The sequence below is a fragment of the Elaeis guineensis genome, chromosome 1 (genome assembly GCF_000442705.2).
Source record: "Elaeis guineensis isolate ETL-2024a chromosome 1, EG11, whole genome shotgun sequence".
NCBI classification, from domain to species: Eukaryota; Viridiplantae; Streptophyta; class Magnoliopsida; order Arecales; family Arecaceae; genus Elaeis; species Elaeis guineensis.
In genome coordinates, this window is record NC_025993.2 from 115,859,324 (window position 1) to 115,881,569 (window position 22,246).

Sequence of the window (22,246 nt, forward strand, 5' to 3'; positions counted from 1 at the left end):
CACCTTCTTTGACACATGATTGTTCTTGGTAGCTGGGCATGATTGAACTTGTAGAATTCACACTGCTCATTGTCCTACCATGACTTCTGCTTCTTGTTGTTGGCCTAACTTCTCCACTCACCACTGCTTTCTGTAGTTCTACCATTCTAGAGTAGATTCCACCTTCCCCATTATGTTGGGTGAGCTGATCATGGTTACCGAATTCTACCACTTTCCCCATCTGAAGAACAGCAATCATATCTGCTCTACTAAGTGTGCTAAGCCGGTGAGCAACGATAATTGTCGTTCTCCCTACTGCAGCCTGATCTAGTGCATCTTGCACAAGTCTCTCAGACTGCGCATCCAATGCACTGGTTGCTTCATCAAGCAGCAATATCTTTGGGTCTCTGATCAGTGCCCTGGCAATTGCTATCCTTTGCTTTTGCCCTCCAGACATCTGAAAACCAAATTGCCCTACCTGTAGTGAAAAACCAGTCAGTCATTGGTTGTCCGTTCAATAACAAGTGTGTTTCCTACAAAAAACTCTTATTTATGTGGTATGGTTACCCTGTCAGGGTTACATTAAGTGAATGTAGTAAGGTTGCTTACATGAGTTTCATATCCATTGGGTAATTTAGTGATGAAATCATGTGCATTGGCTGCCTTTGCTGCACTGACAATGAGTTCCATTGAGGCCTCCTCATTTCCAAATAGTATGTTCTCTTTGATAGAAGTTGCAAAGAGAATTGGCTCCTGACTAACCAGACCAATCTGAGATCTGAGCCACCTAAGCTGCAGTTTTCTGATATTGTGACCATCCAAGAGGATTTTTCCTTTGTCTGGATTGTAGAACCTTTGGAGCAAGGAGATGATCGTGGATTTACCGGAGCCACTACCACCAACCAAGCCAATGGTTTGTCCTGCTGCCACTTGAAGATTGAAGCCACAGAGGACTATGCTATCAGGTCTTGAGGGGTAAGTGAAAATAACATCTTTGAATTCAATTTCTCCTCTTAGCTCTTCTATAGTTGTCCCTCTTCCATTAATGGAGTCAGGAGGAGGGAGTCTGTCAATCATTTCAAATAATCGTGAAGCAGCAGTCATTGCCTCAGAGAAGTATTTGATATTTGGAAGTGCACTCATAATAGACCTGAAAGCATTAGCATCATAAGATTATTTCAAAATTTCAATAGATCATCATAGTCTGTAAATGGCATTGTACTAGTGATTTTCATCAATTGCAGAATTTTCTAGTAAAGTCAAGCATTGTATGTAGGAGTGAGCACCTTAGTTTATGTTTCTCTAGCTAGTTTTATATCAGAGTCGCTTTGCTTCATTTCATCGAGGAATGAACGATACACTCCAACAAAACTTTCACATAAAAAAAAGATCTTTAGTTTCAGCAAGAGCATAAGGCCTGACCAAGGTTACCGTCTTGATACCGGACTCCATACAGGTACCATTCTATTACGATGTCAGTATGTGGCACAGTATGAGATGGCAAGATATACCGAGTGTTAGTATGATACGAGACTGTATACCAATTTGGTACTGATATGGTACGGTATGTCCAGTATAGTAGGGTACCGACAAAATTCATTTAATATGCTTGAAGAAAATTCATGCGATAATTGATACGAGACTGCATACCAGTTTGGTATTGGTATAGTACAGTATGTCCAGTATAGTAGGATACTGACAAAATTCATTTGATGTGCTTGAAGAAGATTCATGCGATATGCAATTAACACTATGAAGAAGATGTCACATGTCAGATTTTAATCAAATATGTTGGAGGTCTAACCATGCTTGAAGTCATGAAGCTTTTGAATGCTTTAAATGGTGGAAGGTAACCTCTTTATTTCTCAGAGTAAGGATTTGAACCTTGGACCTAAGGGCAAGCCCCTAGGGTTAGGTGCCATCCAACTGGCTAACAGTTGTTGGTGGAAGGTTACTTCTTAATGTTGATGAGGTGAAAGAAGCTATAATCAGTTTTCTTAAGAATCGCAGCGTGTAATTTCTCCAGGTGCTGAATGTTGCTAGTCCTTTATTTAGGAGATTCACTATACATTGTCAAATAGATGGACAGGATTTGTTACTTACTGTTATTCTTTTTCCTCTTTTGAAAACTGGATGGGAGGAAACCCATCCAAAATCAAGTGAGGCAGTACTTAAATTGAGACCTTTACTAAGCCCTGATGACTTTACTAACTGAATTAGTTAGCACCCTTATATTTATTATTGTTGTTAATCATCACAATCCTAAGTAAGGTATGCCATACCCTACCAAACCGGATAGTACGGGGCGTATTAAACTGGTTCAGTATGGTATATGGTACAGGGGGGTATACCGATACTCAGTACGCCGAACCGGCCCCCATATAGGGCATACCAACATAATGATAGGGTGGCATTGGTATGGATCTTGGTACCAAAATGGTGTACCTTTTGATCCTAAATGATGAGATTAGGTAAAGGTGGACACTTGGAAAAACTTAGTAGAAGGGAAATATTGGTACTATTAGGGCCTGTTTGGATAATCTTGCAAGATTGGGATGAATTTCCCACTGGATTTGTGGATTGGTCCGACTGTTTCAGTATGGTCCATATCAACCCAACACCCTGCTCCTATCCCGAATCCCATGGGAAAGAAAAAAACAGACCTCTATGAGTCTTTTTTTCTTCTTGCAGATAAGCATGCCCATGGGCTAAGATCTAGGTTGGGACATCATCAGGCCTTAGAAGGTGCAGGCTGACGAGGTAACATGCCCTATTCCTGCAGGCTATCCCTGCGGGAATATCCAAATAGTCTCTTCTTAGTTTTATTTCAGCATTTAAGTTGATTATGCATTTATAATACTAGACATATGTAGTAGAAAACATGATTTTTCTAATCTTGTTAACATATGTAAGGTCAATGAATTTAAATTATGCCAATCTAACTTCTGTATCTGCTTCATGAATGGTTCCTTTTTTACTTTCTTTTATGTTCTTTTCTTTTCTTTCTAAATTTTGGTTGTGGTTGTGGGGGTTAGGAGGTTTGGAATGGGGGCAACAAATGAGGCATTCAAGTTGAGTGAGAAAACTTAAGATAGGTATAAGGTCAAGCATACTCACAGTCCACCCAGGTTGACACATATTGCAGAAACAAAGACACTGCCGCCTTGAGCCCCAGTCTTTGTCACCAAGACACTAGCAAACCATGCCTGAAAAGCCCAGACTGCATAAACCATTCCCATGCTCCCCGCCACCACTCCCTTTATAAAGCCTTGCTTTATCCCAAGTGCTGTAGTTCTTTCAAGGGCTTGTTTGAACCTCTCTAATGTTCTAGATTCTCCAACATATGAGACTACAGTTCTGATCGATGAAATCGCCTGCTCTGCTATACCACCTGCAATTCCATATGCCTCACCCATCTCTTTTGCCACCTCCATCAGAAGCTTCCCATAAACAACCCCAGGAACAATGAAAAGGAGAGTAAATGGGAGAGTAACTATTGTCTGCCTCCATGAGAGTATGAAGGCTACTATAATAGTGGAGAAGAATGCTGTAACATTGGAGAGGATGTTGGGTATCTGCAACATATATAAGTTACAATGGAGAGTCATTAAGTGTGAGAAGCAAGGTAGATATAGAATTGGAAGAAGAAAAGAGGAGAAGACAAGAGGGACCTTCTCACTTAGGACATCATGAATTGTATCAGCATCAGATGAGATGCTTGAGACTACTTGGTAGGTTGCTGTCGTGGAAGTATTGCTGTCGAAGAAACTGACATCTTGCCTCAGGACAGCCTCAAGGTACCTCCTCCTCATCTCTGATGTCTGAGTCTCAGCAGATCTAGTCCAACAGAATCCTTCTGCATAGCCATGAACAAACTATTAGTTCATTTATGTGAATTATCTCACTTCACATGCAAAAGAATAGAGAAGAACCAAGAGTTAGAAACATGTTTTCTCAGTGAAACTATCCTTTGTGTTCTGAGCATAGGCCTGTATAGGTCACTTATTATGAATATATATACGACTATCAAGTGTAACATAAAACTTTGGCAGAAAAATGCTTCACTTCTGTTTCATCTACAATCAGATATCACCATGGAGTTTTAGAGCTTTTACAGATTATTCAGAAGCAGACAGTTGTTTTAATCTCTCCACTTTGTAGACCCCAAAATCTTTTTGATTTAACTTCAGATGGCCATTAAAACCTAGCCTGATCTACATGCATGCTTGTGTCTCAAGACTGGAGGAAAAAACTATGCAGATTAGACCCCGTCAAATAATTTGCCCTAAATGCTGCTACACTTGCAATGAACCAAATGCACAACCCAATTAGAGAGGTTAGACTCAGAATGGTGCTTTTTTATTTTTTCGAGATAGAGAAGGCTCAGAGTAATGCTTCTAACTCATTGGAAGGTCATTCTGTGCAAGTCATGAGGGCACAAAATTATTATGTAATATGTGGTAAGCACTTAGATTATCCTGTGCATGAAGAAGTGCACATACCAAGAAAAGCACTTGTTCCAACTCCCAATGCCACAAGTAGTAACTCGAGGGTATACTGCAAAACAAATCAATCTTAGCTCATTGTTTTTAGTGTTAACCAAACAAAAGAATCATGAAAAACCAAAGAATCAACTGAGGACATCTTGGATTCCAAGTACTGGGAGATGGCACAAAATTCAAATTTCATCGATCCTTCCTTGATGTTTGCATGTTTGATCATGTCCTTGCTTCAGTTGCTTGTATATTTAAACTTCTCACTACCTTTGGTACTCGAACTAACCTTATCAGCATCGTCCCTGGTAAACGAGGCACTTGCACTCCCATAAGTGTTGATCGTCCTACTGAGAACAAACATCGTTAAAGGATACATCATGCCATCTCCAATGCTTCCCACTGTACCCAACAACATCAGCAATTTATCACCCGTATCAGCATATCGAAAGAGCTGGAAAATTGAGGTCTTTCCTTTCTCCATCTCAAAACATCTACTGCCCCATTCAACTACAATATGACTGTTGGAAAGCAAGGGACATGAACCCAAGTAGGAGTTTATATGGTACTACTCTCTTTGGTTTTATGCTATGTATAGTGTCATCACAATGAGTTGGAAAAGAAAGGAATATGCCAAATGACCATTTATCTCTCTGTTGTTAAGCATCCCTATGAATGTTGCCAAACATGTAGGTTATTTTGGTGCTCTTTGAGAAGGAATTGTTTCACACTCTGTAGCTGCCAGCATTCTTTGCTACTGGTACTCCTACGGAATATGCTACATTGATTAATGTCATAATAGGCTTTAGCTCTCCTGTTCTTTGATTCTATTTGAAAGATCCTCTACCACAAGAACCAAGAAGTGAAGGTTGGTGCAGAGATTTTACATATACATATTCGAAAGATCCTATTGGAAAGATCCTCTATCATAAGAGCCAAGAAGAGAAGGTTGGTGAAGAGATTATATATATATATATATAGAGGGATAGATCACATCAAAATTGGACAGGAGGGGTCTTATATGGATGATCCAAATCATTGGATATGATCTACTATCTCCAAACTGCTTGCACATAAAAAATTATATGATTTGAAAATTCCTAGTCTATACATTTAGTGATCAAAAAATACATCTAATTTAATTTTATTCAGGCTATCCAATTTTGACTACTTGATATATAAGTTAGGTATCTCCAAATCATATGATTTTTTATGTACATGAAGTTTTGAGATAGTAAATCATATTTAACGGTTTGGATTATTGATATAGGACTTCCATCGTAGAGTTTTGATTTGACTAGTTTTGAATCCAAATTCGACCGATCTAATTCTAACCTAGCGCGCTCTCTCTCAAGATAGATAGATAGACAGGTAGATATATATATCCATCACCTACTTTCCTATTTTAGTAGGCGCCGATCTTCTTCATGTGGCTGTATTGTATCAATATGGACAAAAAAATAATCCATTGCCCATGGCTGTTGATGAGACAAGCCAACTAAAGGGAATCGCAGATTGACTTTTTCACTAATAGTCCTTGTCTCCCACAACTATCAGGAGCCATGATTTATGTGGGAATTAAAAACAAAAAATAACAAGACAGCTGACTCATTCTTCCCATTCTTTTTCAGGGGACCATCCCAACATGTTATATATTCTATTGTTTGAGCCCTCAGAGAGTTTTAAGTTCCATTCCTAAACACTTGGAATGGACCGAGTGTTCCCATTTGCCGAAATGTCTCGACGCTTAGAGCATCCAAAGGAAGAATAGGACGCATGGATTCCTTTGGGTGATTCCATATTAAACATTAGACACAAGAAGCTGTAGAAGTATATGTCTTAAATATTTTATGCAAAAATTTTGTACTTGGCCAGCAACTGTTTGCTAAGTTGGTTGGCACCTCTTCATGGCTTGCACTTGGAGGAGGTTCAGGGTTCAAATCCTGAGAATACCATAAATTGTACCAAGTGTTATATGATACTTGAAACTCTAGAAATTTCTGTCATAAATTGTACCATAAATATTTGAACACTACAGATCAATTTTTTCGTTTAAAAATTTTGTATGACCAAAATACCTCTATCTTTGAGAAAAAATTATGACATCCGATGGCGTATTATAGTCCAGGATGTCATAATATGGTCCAAGATATCATAATATAGAAGGAGTATTTTTGTCTAACTACTTTCTAATGCGTATTTAATACCTGTAGATCGGTTTTTTCGTTTGAAAAATTTAAATGACGAAAATACTCCTATTCTTTGAAAAAAAATTATCACATCCTATGCATATTATGACATTCCGCATTATATTATGACATCTCATGGACAAAAATTATGACTTTCTGGATGTAGGATGTCATAATATAAATATAGGATGTCATAATTTTACTAAAGAATAAAGGTATTTTCGTCATACAAAATTTTTAAACGAAAAAATGGATCAGCAGGTATTAAATGCGCATTAGAAAGTAATGACTATGTGGACTAATTGGACAAGACGGTGCCTCCATATTGGATTTTCTACACCACCTGCGGTGCACAAAGAATTTGCCTTGTTTGATTTGTTTAGCCCTGTCTTGGGCTAAAGTTGGATGTGAAATGAGGAGATTAAGCTGGGTATAGTGAAGGCTAACAAGATATATGACCCACCAATCAGACTCATATTGGACATGTCAGAAATATATTTGGATTTAAGCTAAACGGATTTAGATTATAAACAGGTCAACCTATTTAACTAGTTTAATATTTGGATTAGATTTAAATTTTAAATATCTGACCTATTTAATCTATTTAATATTCAGACCAGATTGAATCAGATAACCCGTTTAATTCATTTAACCTATGTAATCTATTTAACTGGTTTAAGATCTATTTAATCTATTTAAAACCTACTTAACCTACTTAACCTGACTTGTTTAATCCATTAAAAATCTATTTAATCTAAGTTGATCCGTTTAATAAATGAGTTAAGCAGGTTGAATCGGATTATCTATTTAACTAACAAATCAGATTTATGTCTGAATTTTTGACCTATTTAATAAACAGATCAGATTCAAATTGATAAATGTTTTTACCCAATCCACGTTGACCCGACTTGTGTCTAATTCAATCCAACCTAATTACCACCCTTAGGTGTAGTTTTTTCTGCTTTCTCCAACTGTTTTCCAAGTGGCAATATAACAATATCATAAATTATGATAAATAAAAGGATTCAAAAGTCAAATTTCTGTTAGACACTAAGTAATGAACTTTGATGGTGGTTGAACATATTAATAAGGGAGTTATTAGCATCCATCATGCATTAAACAATAAAATTCAATGATGGGCAACACATTAATATCAGCAACTACATGATAAATGAAGAATTTAGCACAAGCTGAATGGCCCAATAGAAACTTTAGGTATTTGTGATAATCCGGCCCAATTGGACCCAAAACCAGCCCACAAAGCCCACCAGAAAAAAAAAAAAAAAACAGAGCAGGGAGGAAGACTCCCGATCGGAGTCTTCCTCTTTCTCGTCTCCGATCAAAAATCAGAGTCCTAGGGCCATTAAAAGACCCTAGGACGAGCTCTATAAGAACCCCCTCTTCTCCTCTAAGTGTAGATCCTTCGGTCACCATCGATCGCCGGAGTTTTTCTCCGATTTTTCTGTTTGAAGCCGCGGCCCCTTGACCTATGCTCGCCGCGATTCACGCCGGTGGGGGTCACTGGAGGTTGTGGTAAGGTCTCCCTCCTCTCCCTCTCTTCTCTCCCTTCTTTTCCGTGCCTGTGAGCACGATGGCCGGCGACGGGTGTCACCGGATTTAGTTGGAAAAGAAAACCTCCTGTTCACGCCGCCTCTTTTCTCTGATTTTCCGACGCCGACGGTCACGCTGACCGCCGGCTCTGGCCCTCCGAACTCGGGGGAAGGTCGTCCCTTGCCGCCGGCCACCGTCGGGCAAGGTGCGGCCGTGAACGGCCGGTCATAGGGTACGGGGACCTCTAGGTCCCCTGTTTCGGCCCAATGAAAGCCCGGGAAGAAGAAGAAAAGAAAAGAAAAGAAAAGAAAAAGGAAAAAGAAAAAAGAAAAACAAAGAAAATGCAAAATAGAAAAAAATAAATAAATAATAAGAAAAGAGAAAATTTTCCTTTCTCCCCTCTTTTTCCCTCTTTCTCTCTCTCTATTGTCTCTCTCTAAAAAGAAAAAAAAAAAGAAAAAGAAAAAGAAAAAGAAAAAGAAAAATATATATATATAATAAAAAAAAATATATATGAGAGAAAGTTTTTCTCATCTCTCTCTTAAGTCTTTCTCTCTCTAGAATTAGACTTTCTCTCTCTACCCTCTCTCTCTCTACATTTTCTTTCTATTTTCTCTCTCTAAACCTTTTATCTCTTTTTATGGATTTCATCTCTCTAGGGTCATTCTCTCTCTCTCTGATTACATCACAGACCCTAGGATAAACTTGAGATGAAAATATGATGATCTGGACTGCTCCGAAATTCGTGCAGTAGATCGGATTCCGATCCGATTCTTTTTCGAAATTGATAATATCAATCATGGTTAATCTATATTAAGTCACCTTGATATGACCTCTGATGATCTCAATCATAATTGTCACTTTTTTAAATGATACGAAGATTCTCTCTCCACTTTCTCTCTCTACTTTCTCTCTCATGACCGACTTTCTCTCTGTAAAAAAGATCTATGAATCCTGTATCGAGTCATGCCTTCATCTTTTAGAAGCTTATATTGACTCTAACAAGATGATCTGAAGTTGCTTTGATATCCGTGCTGTATGTCAACCTCATCTGATCGTATCAAAGATCTTTCAAATTTATTATTAAAGAACCCTATTGATTGATCTTGACTTTAATTCGATCTGTGCCTCACGATTTCTTGATCAAGTCACTTGAATCTGACTCTCAGATAAAAGATCCTAAATTATCCTGGTATCTGGATGGTCCGACACATCCGGTCAACAGTCCTCTTTCCTTACGATTTAATCTTATTATATGCATGGAATAAAAATTGACGATGATTTAATATTTTAAATAGGATTAGCTGATTCTTCTAACGAAGTCTGAAGATCTAAGATGAACGAGGTAAGTAGATCCTATGCTTCTTATTTATTTTTAAATGATCATATTTTTATGCAAAGAATTACTATTGATGAAATCATAATTTTTCATAAAATAAGGATCGGCATATGTGATATGAAAAAGCATGTTTTATTATGAGCATTGATTTTATGAATATGTCTTATGAAAATAGCATGATTATGAAGCATGAATTTCATTATTTTTCCATCTATGTATATGTATGCTTTAAGAAAAAGATATAAAGATTTCAAAGGCTCTCAGATGGCTATGAATGAATCCCTTCGGGAAGGTCGACATCCGGAGCTAGCATCCACACGAAACATGGCCCTGCCAGCGGGTATAAAATTGGCACATGAATTAAGAACTCTGTCGATTAAGAAACATGACCCTGTCACGGATATAATAGTGATCTTAGCACGAATATCTGTGAGCAATGTTTTGAAACATGACATGAATACATGATGAAAATGATTTAGGATTCATGATTGTGAAATATACATGATTTATGCATGCATGATGAGTTTATAACTTGTTTTGTTATATGCTCTATGAAATGCTTTATTTTATATTATCTGTTATTTTCTAAATATTGCATTATCATGAAAAACTTCTGCTTGATCCGATAAGGAAGTGCAAGTTCTACTTACTGGGCTAGTGTAGCTCATATTTTTTTTTGTTTTCTTTTTGTTTGAACAGAAAAATAAGGTTAGGATCGGCAAAAAGGAATCCAAGTTTGAAGATCGGCATAGCAAGCTGAAAAATTAGGCAACAGAAGTTTAATTTATTTATAATCATGAATTTGTAGTTATTTATGAATGTTGAGATTCGGGTTAGTACTTGCTTTTGGATTTAGATGCTCTGAACCAATATTGGTTCGATTATTTGATGAATAATAGAATTGAATCTTTTTATTTGACGGATTTTAGATGATTATGATGAATTGGCTTCGTATTATCGTGGGTTCCATCTCTCGGTAGCATGATAGTGTTATGTCCCGGATTTGGGGCGTGACAGTATTAATATTGACATCATTGATATTGGTGTTCGCATGGTACATGGATATCTCTGTATAAGCGGATCTTCTAAATATTATTTCTAAAACTATACAATTTATTTTGCGAGGTAATTTATAATAAAATTGAACTTTGAAAAAAATATGTATGTGAAAAAGAATGCAAATGAAAATAATACTTGTTATTGACATAAAAACTAACTATTATGACACTAAATAATATACTATAAGATATTCATTTATCAATAATAAGAAATTTATTTATCAAGAGAAAAGGTATGAAGATTTTATAAACTCCTTACGAGCTTTTTTTTTTTTTTTTTTTCATGAGTGTGATCAGTGCTTATGAAATTTGATGAATGAAGATATAACGGACTTGAAACCATATTAAATAAGAATCCTATTTATTATTCAAAATAAAGAATCATATTAACAGTATTATTAATATGCTCTAAAATAAAGAACAGCATTAAATAATAGCCTTATCTAATCTAATTTAATCTAATATACATACATCATACATACATGCGCGCGCGCGCGCGCGCGCACACACACACACACACATATATATATATATATATATATATATATATATATATATATATATATATATATATATATATATATATATATATATATATATATATATAACGTTTTTTTTTTTATGGAAACTCTTTTGTGTTTAATATGACATTTATGATATTCGGAAATTACTTATCATTATGGGGAAGTAAACTTCATATTTGACCTTTATGGTATACATTTAATATGCCACATCTAATGTTTGGTTTTCTTAATTTTTACCATCCATGAAAAGGCTTAAGGGGTGGATGGAGGTAATTTAACCATCATAGATTTTCTTACCTTTCACAATTCAAAAAAATGTTGAAGGGGTAACCAATTGAGAGGATAGTAGCCAACTAAATGTATTTAATTGGGAGGTTACAATTAGACCATGCATATTAAATGGAGGCTCTATCTTTGAGTTAATAGAGCCTCGTCTATAATTCTTCCATATTTCTTATGGAGATTTTTCTATATTTCATATAACATTTATGGTATATGTTTTGAAAAATACCTAGCATTATGGGGAGGTGAACATCATGTTTGACCTTTATAGTACGTATTTAATATGCGAGGCTTTCTTAATTTTCACTTAAGGGTAGTTGGATGTAATCTGATGGTAATAAATTTTCTTAACTTTCAACGAAAAGGCTTAATGGGTAACCAATTAAGAGAATAATGGCCAATTAAATGTGTTTAATTAGGAGATTATAATTAGACCATGCATATTAAATGCACGGTGTCCCCACTTCACTTAGAGATCAAATATACTATTGTCATTGTTAGTAATGGTGGCCCAATGGAGGAAGGTTCTTTTGGTGAGCTTGGCCATCAGGAGGGTTGAAAGATGTGAGAGGAGAGGATTGAAGAAAAAGAGAAAAGGGAGATGAAGGGGTTTAAAAATGATTAAATATAAAAATAAAAAGAAATGAAGGGTTTAGGATGTGGCTTTGCGGAATCTGGCCCCTCGAATTTTCATAAGATTTATTCGAGTTTGGTATATTCACTACATGAGCTTGATATTTTTTATTGTTATATTTTTATTAAATATAAAAAAATAGATATTTTTTTAAAAAATAAAATATATACTTAGTAAAAAATAATATTTGTAGATAATATATTTTTAAATAAGAAGAAAAAGTATCTCGCCCATTGCCTCTATTCTTTTCCACTAGGATGAGGGTTTTAATTGTGGTGGGGAAGGCAGAGCCGGTGCTGTTCAACTCGATGACAAAGTAGGATTTTAAGCTGCTGGTAGAGGGGAAGGTGGGGATGTACATCTATGGCTTCACTCGCTATAATTGCAGCCCCAAATCTCTACTACCATCGACATCCTCCACAGGTCCAACCCTCACAATTTTCTTCTTGATCTTTGTTATTGTTCTTTTTTCTTTGCATTATTTTGATCGCATACTATTTAGATTTCTTGAATTTGATTGTTCTGAAATAGTTAGTTTTAAATAATATAATTTTTATATAATTATATAATTAATAAAATAATATTTTAAGTATGATAGATTTTTTTAAATAAAAAGATGTATCTGTCACGCCCCCGACCCGAGATTTGAATCGAGGGTCATGGCAACCGCCGCATACTTATAGAATACTTTTCCCATAAGCATGCAAGGCATCTCATCATGATATCTTCACAAACAGTTAAATAAATTTTTCTTTATTCAATAATCAAACCTTGGTTCAAATAACAAATCAAAACTAAGTGTTCAAAAGAAAGTAACTGTCTGACAAAGTCAATTCTAAAAACAAAACTAAAGGTCTTGAATCAATTCTGAGAAAAATCCTAAATCAATGAGTTAACTCCATCTATAATCGCTCTCCCAACCGAAATCCCACATCATGCTAATTTTCTGGATCTGTAAGAAAAACATAAAACTTATCATGAGCTAAATAGCCAGTAAGCAGTGTATACCTTTAACTGAATAATCAGGCAAATAATACTATGCATAACAAATCAATATGTAATTTCATGAAATCATATTCATACTGTCAATCATATATAAAAGTCAATTCATCATAATTTCCAATTATGCTTTTCTTCTTAAATTCATCAATTTCTTAAATTCTTCTTACCAACCATGACTATGACCACATTATCCCTGTGGCAGGGTCATAATACCGCGTATCTGCTTGCGGTGGGCTGCGAATCATCTGGCAGCCAAGTCCTTTGGAACCGCTGGTCTAACTTGCGGTTTTGTCGCTGGTCTATCTGGCGACATGTCGCTGGTCTTACTGGCGACGTAAACCCTCAGGACAGTCAATTGCCAACATATATGCCTCCATTGGGGGGTCCTCAACACAGTCAGGTTGTCAATTTCATATTGTCTTCCAATTCATATATTATTTTCAAGAATAATAAAATTAATTGATATTCGAATCAAATCAATTATAACATTCTTTGAGATCATATATTATCAAAATAATTGTTCCACAAATAACTTCAATCATAAATAATTTTTACAATTAACTTTCATCATAAATAATTTTCAACAATTATTTCAATAAATAATTACAATCGCAAGCATGCATAAATTTATTTAATTCATAATTTACCAGATAAATTCAGTAAAAGTAAACTCTACTTACCTCAAACGTATTCCAATAAATCCACATAATTCTATAAATTTTCTTCCAAAAATTCTGTTCATAGATCATATCACGATATCCCATGATCAAATATCCACAATCCTATACAGAATCAATTTCAATAATTAGAAAGAATACGAATACCATATTTCAACGGTTTAGATTGGGTCCGATCATTTAATTTTATCTAATCAAAATCTAATTAGGACCTAAATGATCCAAAGTTTGACTATCAGATCAAATCGGATTCGAAGTGATAGGACGAGGTTTCTTCATCGATTTCATAAAATCAAGTAGAGAGAGAAAATCAGAGGAGAGAGAATTCATGAGGTACAATTCGAATTGATCAGGTGACACAATCCAACATTACGATGGGTCCAATATCTCGATTGGTGAAATCAATGTGATCAAATCAAGTCATGGCTAGATCGGAATCATGGATGATCAAATCTAAAGATTCATGGTCTGATTAGAGTGGGTGCCAGTACGTTGTCTGACAATCATGGATCAGGGTTCTTCATTAGAATCAGATCAGACTTATTAAAAAATTTTTTTTCATTCACTAACTTTTTTTTTAGAGAGAGAATCAATCAAGAGAGAGAATATTTTAGAGAGAGAAAATTCTAGAGAGAAAATTCTAGAGAGAGAGAACTCATCTTGAATTCTTTAGACAATATGATTCAACAAATTCGATCGATCAAATCAAATCATGCTAAGATTATCATGTGGACAATTCAATAAGATCATGAGAAATAAAATCTAAAAATACTTGATCTGATCAAAGTGGATGTCGGTGTACCGTCCGACGATCACGGATCAAAAATCCATCACGAGGATCATTTAAATTCATCGTCATTCTTCTCAAAATTCTAGAAATCTTAGGAGAGAGAAATAATCTAGAGAGAGAATTCTAGAGAGAGAAAGTAGAGAGAGAAAGTCTAATTCTAGAGAGAGAAAGTCAGGGTTCAGACTGAAGTGAAGAGAGAGAAGAGAGAGAAACTCTCTCTCTCATCAATTTCAATTTTTTTTCCCTTTTCTTTTTCTTTTCTTTTTCCTTCTTTCTCTTTTCTTTTTCTTCTTTTTCTTTTTTCTTCTTTTTCTTCTTTTCTTCTTTTTTTTTTTTTTTCCTGGTTCTTCCCACGCCGGAACAGAGGACCGGCGTGGCCCATGTTTTGCCGGGCCGTTCAGGCCACAGCCGCCGCGGCGGAGGCCGGCGGCCAACGGGGGCCACTCCCCCGATTACGGAGGGGCGTGGCCGGCGATCAATTTCGATCGCCGGCGCCGGAAAATCCAAAGAAAAAAAGCTCAAAAACAGGGTCTCTTTTCCGTTCGGAAATCGGCGACTCTCGTCGCCGGCAGCCGCGCACAGAAGCATGGGAGGAAGGGGAAGAAGGAAGGGAAGAAGAAGGAGACTTACCTCAGCCTCCGGAGACCTCGCCGGCGAGCAATTACGGCGAGAATCGAACGGTGTCCGCGGCTCTAATTCGAGGAAATCGGAGAGAAAGAGAGAGGGAGGAAGCCAATGATCGGTCTCAAGAGGGAGAGGATCTTCTTATAGAGGACCCTAGGACTCCGAGGGGTCCTAGGAGTCCTAATTTGCTCGGGAATCGTCGGGGAAGAAGACTCCTCTTCTTCCCGGTTGCTCTGTTTTTTTTTCTGTTTTTTTTTTTTTTTTTGGGGCTTTGATCGACTGGCTGGGCTGGGCTTGGTTGGGCTATCACAGTATCCATGCCAATTTTTTTTGATGTAAATGAGTTAGAGAAAATCTAACTCAGGGGGTATTATATTAGCATATTTAGAGTTACATATAATAGAGTGTACATGTAGTTATACGAAGAGGGTTGGATGCTGATTTACCATCCAACATCAGAGTCTAACAGACTTACAGAATTGCAGGTTCTGTTCTTACAGATTTTTGTAATTCAGAATTTTGCGGTTTCATTCTTTGAGAAATTTGTACCAGCCAACAGTAGATCCTTTCTTCATTCTCTTCTGAATTCCTTCACCTTCCTTGTCTTCTCTCGCAGCACTTATTACTTGCACCAAAATCATAACCCAACCAGCTGCTGCTGCCACCAGAGAGAGCTCCCACCATCCTGACCATCTCTTCCTCTTCCCTAACCTCTCTCAGCAGGCCTCTCTATGACCTCCAAGTCTTCACATGCCGTCTGCTAATATACTTACAGGGTCAACAAGCTGAAACTTCCAAGAAGCATGCAACACGATGAAACTTGTACTTGGTGACCACCTCGTTCAGTGGCAAAGGTTTCTCGGAGAGTGAGTTCCAATTAATTTCGGTTAACGTCAAGACCCGATCAATATCTGTCCGGCTATTACATCTCCTTTCAAACTCTGCATTACAGACTCTGAAAGTACTGGAGCAGAGTTTAACAAGATCCTTTTTATAGCACCCTTTCAGTGCTTGTTTCATTCCATTCGGTATCAGGTGCATGAAGCCCAAATACAGAGAGACTTCAGAGCATCAAATTGACACAGCCCCTTTGTTACCAAGTACGTTACCTTCAGCTGAACGTTCCTCTTTTGAAATCCTTTCTGTTTGACTGATTGCCCTGTGGTGAAGCCCTTGCTAGATTATCTTTCCAGCATTCCCCCAACAGAGTACCTTAAATGCTTGACAGGGTCTGAGTCTCCACCCTCGATATGTTCTGTCCACAACATGAATAATCCTGCAATTTGCTGAATCAATACTCTAGGAAGGTAGGCGTGATGCTCAAAGCTACGTTTGTTGCGTTCTTTCCATAAACACCAGAATCCTGCTGCAAGTAGGATATCCAACCCTTTCCGAAAAGAGTGCATGGGTTCCTCTGATCTCCAGCTACTCCATAACACCTCTTGTGGTTGCGGTATCACTTTGAGCCCAAGAATACCCTGAAAGATTATCCATACTCTCCTTGAGAATGTGCATTGGAGGAACAGGTGTGGTCCGCGGTCTCGAGATCAGAGTCGCCTCTTTTGGCTAAATTGGCTTTTGTGAGGGTTTTATCAAGATAACTTGGGAAATATTGCACCCTTGGCGGGATTCCCAATTTCCAAACTATCCTCCTAAATAATGGCCGAATTCTCCCATCCAGTAAGAACTGATAGCAGTTCTTGGTCGTGAATGTTCTTTGATTGAACCATCTCCACTGTATGACGTCAGGAGTGTTCGAGAGATGAGTGTTTGATAAGCTCTGCCCAAGTACTAAGAATTCTGGGTAGATTGGTATCGTTTTTGAGCCTGCCAGATTATTGCCCTTGAAGGAGCGTTCACGGCTTCCGCTACGGTGATGTCCTTATGAGGGGAGATGGTGTATAACCAAGAAAATCGATCTTTTAGTGGCTATCAATCAGACATGTTCATCCCAGAAGGGGTCGTGTACCACTTCCAACTCGAAAAAGGCTTATCCTTAAAGTAGTATTGCTTGATCAATGTCTTCCAAGGTTTGGAAACTTCATAGAATATATTCCACCACCACTTAAAGAATAGTGCCTCATTGAGTACCTTGATGTTCGTGATTTCCATTCCACCAAATTGTTTCGGGCGACAGGCCAGCGACCAACTTAATAGACTCTCACCCCTCTTCCACGTATCAATTCCACACCACAAAAAAGCTTTCTAGCTTTGTCAATTTTCTTGATTACTTCTGTGGGCAAGATAAAATTGGACATCCAGAATGTCACAATGGGTGATATTACTGCATTGAGGAGCATTATTCGACCTGCTATCGACAGTAGTTTTCCCTTCCAGCCTGTCAATTTCTTGGTGATCCTTTCTATAAGCGGGTTCCAATCATTCCCCTTCGGTTTACTATATTTTAGTGGCGTACCCAGATATGTGAGAGGCAACTCAGCCGTTTTGCTTCCAAGAATCCTGGCTATTTGATCTCTTTGCGAATTATTCATTCCCAAGCCCAGCACTAAGGATTTTCAAAGTTTATACGCAAACCCGTCATCAACTCAAAGGAATATAGGATGAATTTGAGTGATGCAATGTGATTCCGTCAGCTCTGCAGATGATAAGGGTGTCGTCTGCAAATTGGAGATTGCAGAACATGCTTGTAGATTCCTTATCCCCGATTCCTTCAATCAAGTGATGCTGGACTGCAGTTTTGATGACCCAATCCAAGACATCAACTACAAGAATGAACAATTGTGGGGATAAGGGGTCACCCTGCCTTAGTCCCCCTTCGATGAGTAAATGGTTTTCCTATTGTTCCGTTGACCAGAATTGAGGATTTTGCTGAAGTTATTATGTCTAGAACCCAGTGGCACCACCTGTTTCCAAACCCTCTGCCTTTAGTAATTCCATAAGAAAGGGCCATGCAACATTGTCGAACGCCTTCTCGAAGTCTAGCTTGTAAATGATGCTTTTTTATTTTGCCGTGTATGCTTGGGAAATAATCTCTTTGGCTGCTGTAAAATTTTCAGCAAGGGTTCTGCCATGTATAAAGATAGATTGGGTGGGTGCGATCAGGCTGTCAAGCTTCCCTGCAAGCCTTCTTGAGAGGATCTTGGATATTATCTTCACTACTCCATGTAAGAGGCATATTGTGTGATAATCTTTTACTGTGCAATTCGACTCTTTCTTTGGGAGAGGGTAATGTGTGTAAGTAGTTAATTCTCCCTAGGATAATTTCATAGTTGTAGAAGCTATAGACCACCTTCATTGTTGGGTGGATGTCTGGTCAGGACATCATCTTCCAAGATCTTTTCAGTACCACGCTATGCAGCAGGAAGAAATAAGAAACAAAACAAAACAATCAAAATACGTGGATCAGTCACAAAAGGGCTCGCTTCATGGGACATGCAAACTTCACTATGAAAAAAAAATTTACAAGAGGAGACCTCACCCTCAATCTTTGTACACTTAATTTCTCTCTCACTAGAAGTTTTTCTCACAAAAGCTCTCTCTCTTGGAAGACTCCCTGAATCTCTAAAGTGTCTGGCATCCGCTGTCTAGGAGTCTCCTGCTCCTCTCTCTCAGTGCTTCCACCTCTCTCTCTTCTCTCGGGTTCCGTACGGCTCCGTATGACGGTTTGCGGCAAAATTAGAAGACCACACACATAATTACTATTCCTGACTTTTTATAGGCTTAAACATCACTTAGATTAGCTTTAGGACTCCTTAATCAATCCAAATCAAGTCTCAGGCCGTTGGATCAACATCGGGAGTCATTCACGCTGTCCAATCGCTCTCCGATCTACGGAATAGTGTCGTGGACTGCGAGAAATGCGTGAAAAATGCCCACACGGTCCACCGGCTCAGCCGTGGACCGCCGGTCCACGATGGACCGGGATACAGCCCAGGCAAGGTGCTGGGCCTGGGCCGGCTTGTGCGTCGGGCCTGGGCCGCGCCCCTGCGCGGGCCCGCACACGGGCTGGGCCGCGCGCCTGGGGTTGCGCGTCCTGCACGTTGGCCTGCCTGGGCCTCGTGCCGTCGCCACTCCGCCGGCCCACCGCCGGCCGCCGGCGGTCCTCCACCGCCTCGGGTCTTGTGCCGACTTCAAAAGCTCATATCTCTTCCATCCGAGCTCCGTTTGGGATGATCTTGATCTCGTTGAACTTCATTTTTCATCGCGAACCTTATTGTGGGCTCAATGTGGACTGAATCTCGAGATGTCAAATCTTAATAATCTCCACATCGACTCGATATTCAGCCTCCTTCAAATTTGAGAGCTTCTGGATCTCCTCGCCCCCATGCCCTGGGCAATCGCCTGCTGATCATGGATGGACAAACATAGGAGTCGAGCCAGGTTGCTCGATCTCATCTCCGTCGTATGCTGTGCTCCTCCTGATCTGAGACTTACTCGGGGCATCGTCATACGGCAATAGGAATCTCACCTTGCGATGTCACCTCTCATCCTCCCGAGTCTCCTGTCTCGTGCCCGATCTGCCTCTTGGAGCTCTACCTCGCTCTGGGCTCCACCTGGCTCCCAAAGCTCCGTCTCGCACTGGGCTCCCTACTAGGTAATAATGTCCTCTGCTCCCCTTCTTCCCTCAGGTAATAATCCTATCGCCATGTAGCACCCTCAGGATTCCTCCACCAGCTACCATCCTGTAGCCTCTCGAATCCAGTCTGCTAAGTGAGATAAGATTCGTCTGAAATTGATTATGTATCGGACCTCCCCCAATCTCTCATTGCACCGTCATGTGTCCTCAGTTGACCGTTCCAATATATCTGATCGCACAGCTCGATTCATCTAGGAGATATACAGTGCCCTCACTGTTCTCCAGGGAGTCAAATTGCTCCTCTCTGCAACATACATGATAGGGCATGCAAAATCTAATATCCACTATTGGGAAGAAGTAGATACCTCGTCAGATATCTTCAGGACATCTCCATCTCAATCGCTGTCGGCCGTCGCTACAGCAGTCACCATCCGATTTTTGAGTTGAGGGCAATCTCTGGCTAGATGCCCCAACTCTTCACACTGGTAACACCTGATTTTGCTCAAGTCCCTCCTGGACTTAGACCGCCTCGTTGCGATCTCCTGTCGCTCCATCTACCGCCTCCTGCTCCTCCAAAAGCCACCAAAGTTGAGCTACCGTCACTGAGATCGAAGCTAGGTTCTCTCTCTTGAGAACTTGTTCTGGAGTATCACCGCGGTGACCTCGTCCATCTTGATGGGGATCTTCCTCACTAGAAGAGCAGTCACCAAGGATTCGTACGAAGGGAGAAGCGACACCAGCAAAACCAACGCCCTGGTCTTCTCCTCAATATTCTCACCAATGCTGAGGAGGTCAGTGAGAATCTTCTGGAAGTGGCTGAGATACTCTGTACGCTCTGTCCTCAGTCATCCACAGTTGGTAGAACTGCCTCCAGAGGAAAAGAGTGTTGGTGAGAGACTTCGTCATGTACAACTCCTCGAGCTTTGACTACAGCACCGTCGGGAAGTCTTGCTCAGCACATGATCACCACCTCATCCACAGTACATGCGGATGGTGCTCACCGCCTGCATCTGTAGCCGTTTTCAATCCCGCACCTCCATGGTGATCGGCTTCTCATCGTACAAGAGAGCATCGATCAACCCTTGTTGGATAAGTACATCCTTCATCCTTGTCTGCCACAAGAGAAATTGCTCTTACCATCGAACTTATTGATCTCCATCTTGATTGTTCCTGTCTTCTCCATCTTCAGTCTTGCTCACCACCGCTGCAATCTGCGTCCTTGTACAACCTGGTTCTGATACCACTTGTTGGGTGGATATCTGGCCAGGACACCACCTCCTACGATTTTTCAGTACCACGCGATGCAGCAGGAAGAAAGAAGAAACAAAACAAAATAATCAAAATATATGATCAGCCACAAAGGGCTCGTCTCCATGGGGCATGCAAACTTCACTATGAAAAAGAAATTTTACAAGAGACCTCACCCTCAACCCTTGTACACCCAATTTCTCTCTTATTAGAAGTTTTCCTCACAAAAGCTCTCTCTCTTAGAAGACCCCTAACCCCTGAAGTGCCTGACGTCCGTTATCCAGGAGCCTCCTGCTCCTTCTCTCTCAGCGCTTCCACCTCTCTCTCTTCTCTCGGCTCCGTACAGTGGTTTGCGGCAAAACCAGAAGACCACACACACAATTCACTGTTCTGACCTTTTATAGGCTTAAACATGATTAGATTAGGTTTAGGACTCCTTAATCAACCCAAATCAACTCCAGCCATTGGATCAAGATCGAAGTTACCCACACCGTCTGATCGCACTCCGGTCTATGGAATAGTGCCGTGGATCGTGAGAAATGCATGGAAAATGCTCACGCGGTCCACGGTGGACGGGGTACAGGCCCAAGCAAGGACCTGGGCCAGCCCCACGCGCGGGCCCACGCATGGGCTGGGCCGCGGCCCGCTGGGCCGCGCGCCTGGGTCGCGCGTCCTGTGCGTTGGCCCGCTTGGGCTGCTCGCCGCCGCCGCTTCGCCGGGTCCTCCGCACTTTGGGTCTCGTGCCGACTTCAAAAGCTCGTATCTCCTCCATCCGAGCTTCGTTTGGGGTATTTTAGTCTCGTTGGACTTCTTTTTTGCCGCGAACCTTGCTGTGGGCTCAATATGGCTGAATCTCGAGACGTCAAATCCTAACATTCATCAAGTCTGCTTCAACAATGTCCCAACACTGCTTGTAGAAGGCAAATGAAACCCATCAGGCTTGGAGATTTTTGTGAGGCTAGATCGAAAACTGCTGCTTTTACTTCTTCCACTGTGAATGAGGCTTCCAGATCCCGTGATGGGAGGGATTCTTCAGGATAGAGCACCTTCCAGTCTGTTCGAATACAGGGTTCTTCTGAGCGTCCTAAAATTCCCATGAAATGATCCCGAAAATAGCTATGCATCTGCCGTGGATCTGTTATTGGTGTCCCCTGATAGCTAAGTTCAGAAATATAGTTTTTACGCCTTCTATTGCTGGCCCAAGTATGAAAGAATTGGATGTTCCGATCTCCATGTTTGAGCCATTGCACTCGTGACAGTTGCCTCCCAAGTGCTTCTTCTTGTTCTAGTAGAAGGTCAAGATCTCTTTTCAGACGAGC

At 39.7% G+C, this 22,246-nt stretch overlaps 1 protein-coding gene across 1 annotated transcript in view; it reads right to left on the minus strand.

The window, feature by feature from the left end:
* Positions 1 to 4,714, minus strand: part of LOC105038824 (putative multidrug resistance protein) — a 5,602-nt gene extending 888 nt beyond the window's left edge. The window contains exons 1-4 of the mRNA XM_073254048.1: positions 3,651 to 4,714; positions 3,097 to 3,554; positions 589 to 1,129; positions 4 to 457 (exon numbers count right to left, since the gene is read on the minus strand). Of these exons, the coding sequence (XP_073110149.1) occupies positions 4 to 457; positions 589 to 1,129; positions 3,097 to 3,554; positions 3,651 to 3,791 (1,594 nt within the window). The 5' untranslated portion in view covers positions 3,792 to 4,714. The remainder of the gene's footprint in view (positions 1 to 3; positions 458 to 588; positions 1,130 to 3,096; positions 3,555 to 3,650) is intronic.
* Positions 4,715 to 22,246: the final 17,532 nt, after the last annotated feature.